At 38.1% G+C, this 13,465-nt stretch overlaps 1 protein-coding gene across 7 annotated transcripts in view; it reads left to right on the forward strand.

Annotated features, from left to right (window-relative positions):
* Window positions 1-9,954, forward strand: part of MPP7 (MAGUK p55 scaffold protein 7) — a 230,649-nt gene extending 220,695 nt beyond the window's left edge. For all 7 annotated transcript variants that reach the window (XM_053572981.1, XM_053572980.1, XM_053572985.1 and 4 more), the window contains 4 exons: window positions 2,899-2,992; window positions 4,048-4,156; window positions 6,074-6,217; window positions 8,066-9,954. In XM_053572981.1, coding sequence (XP_053428956.1) covers window positions 2,899-2,992; window positions 4,048-4,156; window positions 6,074-6,217; window positions 8,066-8,245 — 527 coding nt within the window. In that variant the 3' untranslated portion in view covers window positions 8,246-9,954. The remainder of the gene's footprint in view (window positions 1-2,898; window positions 2,993-4,047; window positions 4,157-6,073; window positions 6,218-8,065) is intronic.
* Window positions 9,955-13,465: the final 3,511 nt, after the last annotated feature.

Here is a 13,465-nt window from a genome sequence, read left to right on the forward strand (position 1 = left end):
TTAATATCTTTAATATTCTTGTATATGCGTTATGTTGTAAACACACAATAGGGTATTTTTCTGCTACAAAATTTATTCTTAGTTTTTATGATAGAGTAAAATTTATGAGAACTTCATGTTGTTCCTGTGAGATGTGTGACATTTCATAAAATCTTAACATGACCTCTTGGTGCTTTACAACTAAGGAGCAAGTATGGAAAACTTTCAGGAGATCTGAGCATTGTGTTAAAATGTGCTTTCTAACTAGATAAAAGGGAGCTAAAATTTGGCATATGTTAGCTACTTCAATATTTTTGCACAATCTCTGGATTTCCTTTTTTTTTCCAATCTTTTTTTCTCTTTGTTGTTCAGATTATATAATTTCTATTGATCTGTCTTCAAGTTCACTGGCCCTTTTCTCTGTCATCTTTGTTCTGCCAATGAGCCCATCTAGTGATTTGCTTTTATTATTTTTTTTCCTTTGAGACAGTCTTATTTTGTTACCCTATGGTGTAGCTCAGAGCAACCTCAAACTCTTAGACTCAAACAATCCTCTTGTCTCAGCCTCCTGAGTAGCTGGGAATACAGCTAGGCACCTGCCACAACCCCTGACTATTTTTAGAGATGGGGGTCTCACACTTTCTCAGGCTGGTCTCGAACCCATGAGCTCAGGCAATCCACCCACCTCGGCCTCCCAGAGTGCTGGGATTCAGGCATGAGCCACCGCACTCGGCCTATGCTTCTATTAGATATTGTTATTTTTCACTTCTAAAATTTCCACTTCATTCTTCTTTATAGTATCTATTTCTCCGCTAAGAATTCCTAATTTTATTCAAGTCATATATATTTTCCATTACCTTGCCAAACATAGTTACAATAATTGCTTTAAAGCCTTTGATCATTCTAATTTCCAGGTCTTTTAGGGTTATCATCCGTTATCTTTCCTCTTGAGAATTAATCATGTTTTCTTAGTTCTTTTAGGTTGAATAGTTTCAAATTGCATTCTGGATATTATGAAGGTAACATTGTATTAACTCCAGGTCCTGTTATAATTTTTTTCCCCCCCGGGACAGTGTCATTCTTTTGCCCAGGCTAGAGTGCTATGGCATCAGCCTAGCTCAAAGCAAACTCAAACTCCTGGGCTCCAGGGATCCTCCTGCCTCAGCCTCCTGAGGTGCCCACCACGATGCCCAGCTAGTTTTTCTATTTTTAGTAGAGATGGGGTCTTGCTCCTGCTCAGGCTGGTCTCAAACTCCTGGGCTCACATGATCCTCCCTTTTCAGCCTCCCAGAGTGGTAGGATTATAGGCATGAGCCAGCACACCCAGCTGGTCCTGTCATCATATTGTGAGAAAGTTGATGTTTTTATTTTAGCAGGTAGTCAGCTTATGTTTAGACTGTAAGTTCTGTCTCATTTACCTTTGCTATTTTGGTTTGGGTCTGTCCTATTTCAAGGAATTATCTGAGACTTGGGTGTGTGGTTCAGATCTCAGCCTGGTTCTCTAAGCCTGTTCTACAATGGTTTGGGTATGTATCTGCTTCCATTATTCAGGAGTTAGGCCAAGACGCGTGTCTTCTAACCTCAGTTCCTTTGCTCTGCTGATTTGATTCTGAATTGCACATATACACAAATGTAGGTTTAACCCCAGAAGTAAAGTATTTCCTTCTCCACTGTCTTCTCCTCCTGGACTCTGTCTACGCTCTTTTCAACCTACATAAACTTTTTTTTTTCATGGTTCTTTTAAACAAAAAGTTAGGGCTTTTACTGGCATTTTATTGCCACATATCCTAGCAGGCTTCTCTGCAAACAATTCCTACCTTTGAGGCAAAGCTAAGAGGAAAATAAAGTTAAGTTCCTCTCCGTACAGACTGGCTCTCTCCCACAGTCTACCTGTTTTACTTATTTCAAAATGTTCAGATAGCTGTTTGGGGTCCTGAGTTTTTAAGTGGAATCTGCAGGAAGGATGGGCTGCCAAGGGTTTGCATTTGCTGTAAGGCCTCCTGTTTTCTGGTTGTGATTATTATTGTTCTCATTACTTTCTGTTCCATTATCATTTCACTAGCAAATAATTTGGCAAGATTACTGAAGGTTAGAAGTTCAGTAGTATTTGAGAAAGATGCTGTTTTTAACTTTGCCAAAAAGCACTGGCTAGCAAGTAGAAGTATTTGACTTCATTCCCACTGATGACACGGCCACTACCATGCCAGGACAGTCAAATAATTTCAGAAACAACCTAGGGGACGATAGACTTGCTTCCATGAGTAAAGATTGTCAACTAGGGCGGCGCCTGTGGCTCAAGGAGTAGGGCGCCGGTCCCATATGCCGGAGGTGGTGGGTTCAAACCCAGCCCCGGCCAAAAACCTAAAAAATAAATAAATAAATAAATAAATAAAACTTAAAAAAAAAAAAGATTGTCAAATAAAGATAGTAATGATAGTATCCCTGTTATTTGCCAAAGAAAGGGGTTTTTCCTCAAGGATTTAAATAACCACTTACTTACTTAGCATATCGAAAAGTCTTCAAAATAATAATATAACAGCACAGACACATGATGTAACTTAATTTTTAATCTATCTCCAAATTAATATAATTTTAATAACAGTGGAAAATCTGAATGTATGACACTTTTATTAGCTAATCTTTTTTACTTTTTTTAATTAATTATTTTTTATTAAATCATAAGTTTGTAGATTGATGCATTTATGGGGTGCAGGGTACTGCTTTGATATACAATTTGAAAAAAATGAGTATACTTGTGATGGATGTGTTACTTAGTTCAATGTAATTTTCTTTTTTATAAGTTTAAAAATCCCATTGAAGAAAATTTTAATTAAATACACTTGCTGATTTCTTTTTTCGATATTCTCCATGAGGTGGGCTGATGTGGGCTTTTGTAAATGCTTTTTCATTGAATCACAGATACCACCAGAGCAAGAAGAAGCCAGGAGAGTGACGGCGTGGAGTACATTTTCATCTCCAAGCATTTGTTCGAGACAGATGTACAAAATAACAAGTATGTGGGCCTTTCTGAGAATTTTCCTGAGATGGCCTTTCTCAGTGCCTGCCTGCCTCTCCTGTTTCAGATGACCGGGGGGGTTCCCCTCCATTTGAAATGTGTTTTAATTATCGTGATAATACTTGAAACTGATAAAAAGGATATAATTCAGTTGGTAATTCTTATCATTCTTCACCTCTAATGTTTCAGTCACCTTGAAGTGTTCCATTTCTGCAAAGTAAAGGAATCATTTTGCAGAATGAGGGAAGACTACGTGTCTTACTGGGACCTCCTTCCAGCCCACTAATTGAATCTTAGTATGTAATTTGGATCAGATTTTAATTTAAAAACTAATGAGCAACTATGTAATATATCCTCAGCTCCCTGGTCCACGTGCACACACACACACACACACAAAAAGCAGAAATATCGGGCGGGGACCGTCTTGCTTACGCCGTCTCCTCTGGCCGGGGCTCGGGTTTCTTCCCCTCGGGCTTTCCATTTGCTGAAGCATGTGTATCATAGGGTATCAGAAACAACGTGTGTTTTAAGGCAGGAGTGCGGGATTTTATTGAAACATCAAAATGCTTTTTTCACATTTGGCTCGGTGATCGTGTTTTTATAGCACGCGATCGGCTGTCTTGGCTCCATTAGCCACCACCCAGTGCCCAGAGTTCTGAGGCCACATGGGGTTACTCTGCCGCGTGCAGCAAAATTTCAGTAGTTTCTATTGTTTGGCTTATTTGCTGTTTTATTACATTGCATTAGTTCTAAAAAAGGGGATGATGGAAAACTTTAGAACACCACTGGGCTAACGTACTTTTTTTCTGCTCACGTGTAATACAAGCAAGTGTTATAAATGTGAAAACGTAAAATAGATGATTTTTTAAAATTGAAATTCTGAAGTCCTTGGCCCTATTTATTTTATTAAACATAGTAAAAATTACACGTTCAGCAAAAAACGTCTTTTACCTATGAATCGTATCTTGCCACCTATGTTTTGTTTTGTTTTGCCTTTTTTGTGTGTGTGTGTAATTCACAGATGATTCTGATGCATCTCTAATTTTCTACAGGTTCATTGAATACGGTGAATATAAAAATAACTACTACGGCACAAGTATAGACTCGGTTCGCTCCGTCCTTGCAAAAAACAAAGTCTGCTTATTGGATGTCCAGCCTCATGTAAGTAAACAGTAAACTATTCAATCCCCTTCTCTCCCTCCATGTGGGCATTTCCATATGAGGTAAATCCAAAGCCCGCTCCTCACTTTGGACATTTACAAAGGATGCCCAAAAATGCATGCACATTTTAAGAAAGGAACAACTGTATTAAAATGGTAATATTCAAGTTATGTTTGACTTGTGCCGTGACAAAAGATATGAGACACAGCAGACAAGATAAGAAATGTCATCGGTGTGTATTGAGTATTATTACAGGTTAACACATTATAGATGGATCACAAGTTCACTTGCGTTTTTGTGCCCAGATTTGTTGGCCGATCACAAGTTAACCCGTGTTTGTACTTCCATTAGTTATTATAATTTCTAAAACCGTGTAATATAGGATATCATAAAAGCTTTCCTGCTCGTGTCCCTGGAGTAATAATAGCTAGTGACATGGGATAACTTCTGTGTAAAATTGCTCGTCACCAAGGGGTTAATACGTTTTTTTCTTTTTTAAAATATGTGTGCATTTTTGGTACCCTCTGCATATGGCTTTTCTAAGATGACAAAAGCATTTAAATGTCATTTGAGACATCTTTGGTGGGAAAGACAACCCATAATATTATTAAGAATGAGGAGTGGAAACCCACGTTACAAAATGTGTGTTTGTAACTCTTGTTTATATTCTGTGTTTGCCGAGTATGTGACTCTGATTATTTCTATATTGTTCCATGCATAATGTGTATATCCTTACGTGTTAGGTGTGGAGTGTTTATGATTTTTACCAGTGGACGTCTGGCTCTGTCCCCTTTCTCTGATGTTGGTTCTTTACCTGTCCTAGTAATGTTACGCCCGCCAGAGCTGCGGGCATTTCTCAGGGGTTGTGCTGATTGAGATCGCTGTTGCAGCTGTCTGGGAGAGCCTTAGGAATACTCCAGACTGGGAATGCCAGGGTGGTGAAGCCATTTGATTCCCAGTCAAACCATATCCTCCAGAAGATACCCAAGCCACTGCATTTTCCCCATCCCAGGGACTACAGAGTCTCCTTTCACCCACAGCTGCACCCCAGGGTGCACAACCTCCAAATGGCAGAATGACCTGCCTTTTGTACAACTTAAGGAAGTGAATTTGGAGTACGAGATTCCCAAGAATCAGCATCAGGCTGACTTCCGATTCTGGCACGGCTATGGATGCAAGGATGTGGATGGGGCGGTGCAGCACCTCTGTGCCACCTCTCTGCGGTGTGCAGAGTCCAGCCGCACTCCGCCTCCCACTCTGTCATTTTAGTCCTTCCTCCCCAGAGCCTCTTCACCCCTCCACCACCAAACACCTAACACTGCCACTGTCCACTCTTGCTTACGGACATACGTAGCCTGCTGGCCTGACCTGTCAGCAGAGTTAGGATTTATATTCATGTTGCAAAAAGCCCTGACACAGAGATCGAAAATAACCCTTCACTCTCACCCTTGGCTACAGATGAGTCCCCAAGAGCACAGAGTACCTAACATAAGATATTTGATGAGGGGATGTGGGCAGGCTTCCGAGCAAGGGCACTCTGAGAAGATGAACAAGTTCATCTGTTCTCAAGCAGAACTCACGCTTAAATGGGGTGGTTGGGAGACCTCCAAGATCAGAAGGTTATCTAAGCCATCACGTCTGTCATTTGATCTAAAAACCAGTCTTGTGGTATTTTTAGCCACGTCTGTACAATGTTAATGATATAGTGTATTTCCAAACATTTTAAAGTGCAAGTTGCGTTCTCCAACTTCTTTTCAAGGGTGTTTGCACCATTTAATGGATAAAATCATAATGTATCAAAAGACTTACTGACCTTAATTAGAGAATAATTGTGAGGAATGTTCAACTTGGAAAGAAAATTGAGTAACTCACGATGCTATGAAAAAAATTTAAGAAAAGTTCTTTTCTTCTTTGCAGACAGTCAAGCATTTAAGGACACTAGAATTTAAGCCCTATGTGATATTTATAAAGCCTCCATCAATAGAGCGTTTGAGAGAGACAAGAAAAAATGCAAAGATTATATCAAGCAGAGATGACCAGGGTGCCGCCAAGCCCTTTACAGTAAGTGTGACGATGTTTGTTGCTAAGACATAAATAGCAAATCAGATAGTCTGTAACAGGTGAAATTGTGACCAAAAATCTATAAATGAATTATATTTATGTACGTACATTTTGAGCAATTGCACTTTTTGTGTTTCTTCTAATAGATCTTCATGTTAAATTGACTCAAAACTAATTTTTACACTGTTATGCATACATTTCAGACTTTTGTAAGGTTGAACCTTATATAAAAGTTAGACAAATTATTTTCAGACTAACTTTATATTTTTAAAGCTAAAAATACCAAAGGCAGTTATTGTTAGTAGTAGTATATAGTTTATAATAGTCTAATGAAACATTTAATAATTTACCACACTTAATCTCCTTGGATATTTGGCACCGCAAAAGAAAAAAAGCCCCATTTGGGGCATATGTGCTCAGACAATTGAGTTCATGAACTCCTCCTGGAAAAGGCGCCACATTCCTCATTGCTGAATATCACTGTGGTCACCTTCAAAGTACTTGCCTTGGGAAGCTGTGCCCAGATGCCAGCATCTCGTCCACCCTTCAAAACATTTTTTCTAGGATGAGTTTGGACCTTATATGTCAGACCTTATATGATGACAGCTCTGATAGCCATTCCAGAAAAACAGTTCCAAAATTGCTTTGAAGGGTAGACTAGCCACTGGCATCAGAGCATAGCTTCCCAAGGTGACCATAGTGACACTCAGCAGTGAGTTATGCAGCGCTTTTTCTAGGATGAGTTTGAAACTTCGTTGTCTAACCTTATAGAACAAATAGACTAATATTATTCAACAGTATTTGTATTTCATGTCAAATGTTACCAGAAGTGGTGATTGTGGTGTATTAATGACTAATTAGCTCCTCTTTAACCTTAGTTTGTATTAATTTGTAAGCTAGTCATAATAGTTACAAATACAGACCATGTTTTTGATTCCCAATATTTGATAAGTACCTTTTTTCTAATATGCCTCAAACATAGCCAAGGTATTGTCTGAAAGGTATTGTCTTGTGATGTTAGTTCTTCAAGTCTCTTAAATAATAGGAAAGTTAAATTTTCTATTGCAAAATCTTAGTGACATTGACATGTGGACTCTGAAATTATTTTATTATGTTGCAATGTAAAGAGTAATTGTACTATTTATAAATTTAAAGGTTTCTCAATGAAAATAATAAGAGATAACAAATATTTATATTATATTTATATTCATTTATAGCCAACTAAAATACTTTCTAGCTTCAGAAAGGTCAGACATCAGGTGCTCCTTGAAACACTTCTAATGAGACATAGGAAGAACATGATAACGCTCCTTTTATAAATGTTCCCAGTTCTGAAAAAGGAGTTTATACTATAAATTCCTTCCTATGAATAAGCATAAATGATGCAGCAAAGCATCAGAGCAAACTGTTCTTCTTTCCCCCTTGAGCAGCTATTTTAATACTGACATACTCAGGGATGGTGAGTTAGTGACTGATCATCCTGAAATTCAGTTGAGGCAGGACTTTTGACTCTTTTTGCAGCAGTTTCTTTTTCTTTTTCTTTTTTTAAGCAGGCCCAGGCCAGGTTTGAACCCGCCACCCCTGGCACACAGGGCCAGCGCTCTAACCACTGAGCTACAGGTGCCTCGCCTCTTTTTGCAGCAATTTCAATACAATCAAATCAGAATGAGAGTATTAGAAATTATGGCATCTGGATATTCCAAGATAAAAAGGGATAATTTTTATTTCTGGCTGAGGTGAAAGACTGAACTCAACAGCACTGGGTAAACCAATAGTAGAGTGTTTGCATTGATGTGAAATGAGGTGATTGCCTAGTTAAAGTTTTTTTAAAAAATATTCCTTTTGCAGGAAGAAGACTTTCAAGAAATGATTAAATCTGCACAAATAATGGAAAGTCAATATGGCCACCTTTTTGACAAAATTATCATAAATGATGATCTCACCATGGCGTTCAATGAACTAAAGACAACTTTTGACAAATTAGAGACAGAAGCCCATTGGGTACCAGTGAGCTGGTTACATTCATAACTAAGGGAAATGTCCACATCATCTTTTTTTTTTTTTATAAAGTGCATGATTAAATCAGTTACCATTTTGGTGGTAGGGTTTATAAATCTGTATCACTGTCATCGGTGTGTAATCTTGGTTAACATTGAATGCCGCTTTTGTTCGTATCTTTTTACAGCCTTATTTCAAACACAGTGGGCGAGTATAAGATCCAGAATCAAAATTTGCACAGTACTGTATTGTCAGCAAAACTTTGAACCTTCTAGTTGTCTTTAATGTAGCTCTGTCTCCAAGACGTGACTGGATTGTTCAAAGAGACATGGAGACTTCGTGCTCCTCCTGTGCTCAGACCTGGACACTGCCATTAAGTGTGTGTGCTGGCAGTTGGTTGGCATCAGCTTAGCAACCTGGGGAAGGGCAGCTTTGCTGCTTCCAAGTGGATGGATCATCACAGGTTTACCTGGGCTGAGAGAAAGAGTCTTCTTGCTGTTCAGAAAGTACAAACTTTTTCTTATAGATCCCCAACATGTTCTCAGTTGTATGCATTTTAAAAATCTTTCTTAAAGGAATAACTGAAAATTTACCTTGAATGAATTTTCACATTATAGGTTGAGAATGTCTTATGAGTATGTGTCAGCATCTCAGCAAATATTTAATAAGAGAACACAGACTTTATTTTTTTTTCAGACACTGATTTTTTATTAGAAATATTTGATCTGTTTAGAAATTTCATAAAAGTTTCATTTGAAGTAATTCACATATCCCAAGTATTTCCAATATACTTAAGCAGAGAAAACAGATTTTAAAAAATTATTATATATAACTCAAAACCTTTCCTTATGGCATTAATCTTAGTAAGAATGGTAGTGTTCTGGGGCAAGAAACGATTACAAAGAACGTTTGTATTTGTAAATTTTCAGAATACAGTTCTGGAGTCACAAAAAAAGGTTTTTTTTAGACAGATTTGGATTTTCCCAACATATTATAAGAATATGATTCCTATTCTAAAAACTTACACATGTTCATATATTACTGATACTATTAAAGAAAATGTAATTTTTTTAATATGTGCAATTTATCACATCTTTTTTTTTTTAATTTTGTTGGGGATTTATTGAGGGTACAAGAAACCAGGTTATACTGATTGCATTTGTTAGGCAAAGTCCCTCTTGCAATAGTGTCTTGCCCCCCCCCTTTTTTTTGTGTGTGTGTGTGTGTTTATGACCGTTTGACTCTGTTGCCCTGGGTAAAGTGCTATGGCATCATCATAGCTAACTGCAAACCTCCAACTTCTGGGCTCAAGCCTCGAGCAATCTGCCTGCCTCAGCCTCCCAGGTAGCTGGGACTACAGGTGCACACCATCACACCCAGCTAATTTTTCTGTTTTTAGTAGAGACAGGGCTTTGCTCTTACTGAGGCTGTTCTCAGTCTCCTGGACATAAGCAATCCTTTGACTTTGGCCTCCCAGAGTGCTAGGATTACAGGCATGAACCACCACACCTGGCCTCATCACCATATCTTTAAATTTGCACAAGAAGCTTTTTAGGTCGATTATGTCGTGTTAATTTACTTTTTTGTCATCAAAATGATTCTTAACACTTTCCAGGTTCCATTCAAACTTTGCCAGTGTTAAAGAAGTTTAAGAAAGACTCGCATATTGTAAATATTTAGATGGGATCTCTCATTTTCTTTGATACTACTGATCTCTAATGAGTGGATTATAATATATAGTTCAGAACTATAATATATAGTTCTATAGTACTAGAAATATCTGTAAGTTCTTACAAGGGAACATGCCTGCCATTCTTGCATGCAGTAAGGCCCTGCCAATTGAAAATCACTGCATCTGTGACTTCCGAACAGAAAATAGTTTTATTTTGTTGATTTATAAAGAGAGTTTAGGTGTCATGTTTAAAGAAATATAGAATGTAGTGAACTTTTATATATTTATGAAATATTTGAAAGGCATATTTTTTTAAATATCAAATGGGGCTATTGATAAAATAAATTGATTATATGTAAAGATGTCCTAATATAAAACAGTAGTTTTACAAATCCAGGTCAACATTCCATGTAAATACCTGACCTTTACACAAATAGACCCACAGGTGCATCACAGGCACACCCCACACTTGCTAGCATTAGTCCCTGGATTTCCTTGAGACATGTCAAATTATTATTAGAAACAAAGACAGCTTCTCCCCTGCCTCGATATACATTCACTCCAAAATAGTTAGGTAATCAGACTAAATGTTATGTGTAATAACACAATCCAAACAGTGATTTCTAAGTTTATTGGTTAAATATAGCAGGCAATTTTGTTTGGAAAAAAAAAAATAGTGAGGAGGTAGATTCCCAAATCTGATACTAAAGCTGTACTTTAAAGTTGAGTAGCAGCTCTAATAGAAGTCCGAGTCTTAATTAGCTGGTCTGGGTATTCCCTTCTTTGAACGTCGACTAAAATTTCCTATAAATCAAGACTTCTTGGACAAAGAATGACAGGAAATGTATCATTTAGGCAATCATCTGAATAATTTAGACAGTTCAAATTCTTTACCCTGAAATGCCCACGTTGACTTTTTTTTTCCCATTAGCAGATAATTTCTTCAGTTCTTAACTTTGGGGACAGAGATTGTGGTAATAGTGGAAACGAAGTCCTTTATGGTAGTGGTAGTGGTGGGAATGATAAGAAAAAGTGTAACTGTCCAGACCAGAACCGGAATAATTTTATTTTTTTAAGAGATGGGATCTCACTCCGTCATTCCGCCTGCAGTTCAGTGATGTGATTACAGTTCAGTGCAGCCTCCACCTCCTAGGCTCATGCGATCCTCCCCCCTCAGCCTCCAGAGTAGCTGGGACTCTGGGCATGAACCACCCAGCTCATGAACAATATTTGCTCTAGACTCTGGGCATGAACCACCCAGCTCATGAACAATATTTGCTCTAGACTCTGGGCATGAACCACCCAGCTCATGAACAATATTTGCTCTAGACTCTGGGCATGAACCACCCAGCTCATGAACAATATTTGCAAAATAACAAAGAGAAAAGGGCACTTTGGCAATGTTGAGGAATCGGGCAGTATGCGTAGTCTTAAAAGTGGGGTTTATGTGGCCATCTTGATGCTTGAAGAGAGATTTGATTAAAATTGAATAAGGCAGGGCTAAATCCAACAGTTCCTTGATAACTGTAACACAAGACCCGTAATTCTTTGCTGCCTTCGCTGCCAAGCCCCTTTTCCAGCAAGGAGGAAAGCCACTGTGCTGCTCCCCGTTAGCAGCCTGACCACAGGATGATGGAGTGTCAGCCACTATTTGACACAAGAGGAAAGTTTACTTTTGTTAAGTTCATATATTTAAAAGAAAATTTTATATCCCCATAATTGACAAATTAGAGCTGGTTAAAAATTAAAAGGTGAAATTGAAATACAGTTTTATTACCATGATTGTACTGACGAACAGGGACGTGTGGGGTATCTTTAAGGCTGGTGTTCCTGCTATCGTAGAATGATCAAATGTATCTACATTTTAAAATTAACAAACATGTAAACTTCTCATTGACTTACAAAACTATGTTGTTAAAAATCTTCCTGCAGATACAGATTTGTATTATTTATTTTCGTTTTGACAAGTAAAGGTTTATAAGTAAATATAATGAAACACCTTTGATCTTAATAAAGTATCTTCACACGACGTGTACACTTCCTTGAACATTGTTTTCCCACTTAGATAGTCTATTATACTGTTACTCTGTTCTATTATACTGTCTCCCGTGGTAGAACAAATTCTATTTTCTGTGACACAAAGTGGTGTATTTGGACTTGCCGTGTCTAAAATTAAATTTCTTACTTTTTTTCAATCAAACCCTGCCTTCATTGTGGTTGTTGGAGAGATGGAATTCACTAGTCTTGCTCTACCCCAGTGTTTTTCAACTTTTTTTTAATCTCATGGCACACTTGGACCTATAGTTAGGCTTCCTTGGCACACTTAAATTATGTTGATTTTAAAAAAGGGTAAAAAGGGGGGTATACTTACTGTGCTTTGAACTTCTTTTGAAAATAATTTAATTGATGATCTTTAAAATTTTTGCAACACACCGGTTGAAAATCACTGCTCTAACCCATGTGTCCAGCAATTTTAAGATGTGGGGGAAACAGTGGGATATGGAAGGTCCAAGACCATCCATGATGGGAAGCCCCGCTCCATGTCCTCCCTCACCTCCCTCTCAGGAACCAGAGGGGTAATTACACGCATCCTCTCCCTCATTTCCAGTTAGGCAAAACTAAACTTTTCCCACTGTGCCTACGAGAACAAACTGTCATCTGCTTAGACAGACAGACTAGCACTGACCTTGAGCTTCATCCTTAAGCCTGGTAGCTCCAGCTCTGCTTCCGCAGAAAGACTGTGCCGTGTAGCATTTAAGAACATGGGATCTGGAGCCAGGATTCTTGAGTTCACAGTTTTTTGCCTGTTACCAGCTTTGAAACTTTGGGGAAAACACTGAATTTCTCTAGTCTTCATCTTCTCCTCAGAAAAATGGGAATGATAATAGCAATTACCTCATAGGTTTGTTATGGGCCTGAAATGAAAGAATTCATTCATCTCATCAAGCACATGGAACAAACTCTGGGATAGGAGTCATCAGTAATTGTGAGTCTCCATGTCTCATAATCCTCATTTTCATCTCATCACACAGTTTAAAAAATAGCTGCATCAGTATTCTTAACGCTGCATAAACATTCCCCTGTTAGTAAATCTACTGGCATAGTTCCAATAAATCATTTATTACAAGTTTTATTACTTTAAAAAATTCCATTGCTTCCCACCAAGTGTTACACCAGGAACAAAGCTAGTTAATCTCCAATAGAAAAGTGAACCATTTTTTTAAACCACTGGATATACAATATAATTGATAATTTGAAAGAAATAACCCTTAATTGTGTTAATGCTCTTTTTTGAAAATGCTTTATCAGTTACACTTAAGTTTCTGGGGGGAGGGGGTTGTGTGTTTGTTTGTTTTTATGAGACTGAGTCTCACTCTGTTGCCCAGAGTAACATGCCATCATAGCTCATAGCAAGCTGATAGCAACCTCAAACTCCTGGGCTCAAGCGATCCTCCTGTCTCAGCCTCCAGAATAGTTGAGACTATAGGCACCCACCAGAATGCCTGGCTAATTTTTCTATTTTTAGTAAAGATGGGGTCTTGCTTTGTGTAGGCTGGTCTCTAACTCTCCAGCTCAAG

This window comes from Nycticebus coucang, chromosome 20 (assembly GCF_027406575.1).
Source record: "Nycticebus coucang isolate mNycCou1 chromosome 20, mNycCou1.pri, whole genome shotgun sequence".
Classification (NCBI taxonomy): domain Eukaryota; kingdom Metazoa; phylum Chordata; class Mammalia; order Primates; family Lorisidae; genus Nycticebus; species Nycticebus coucang.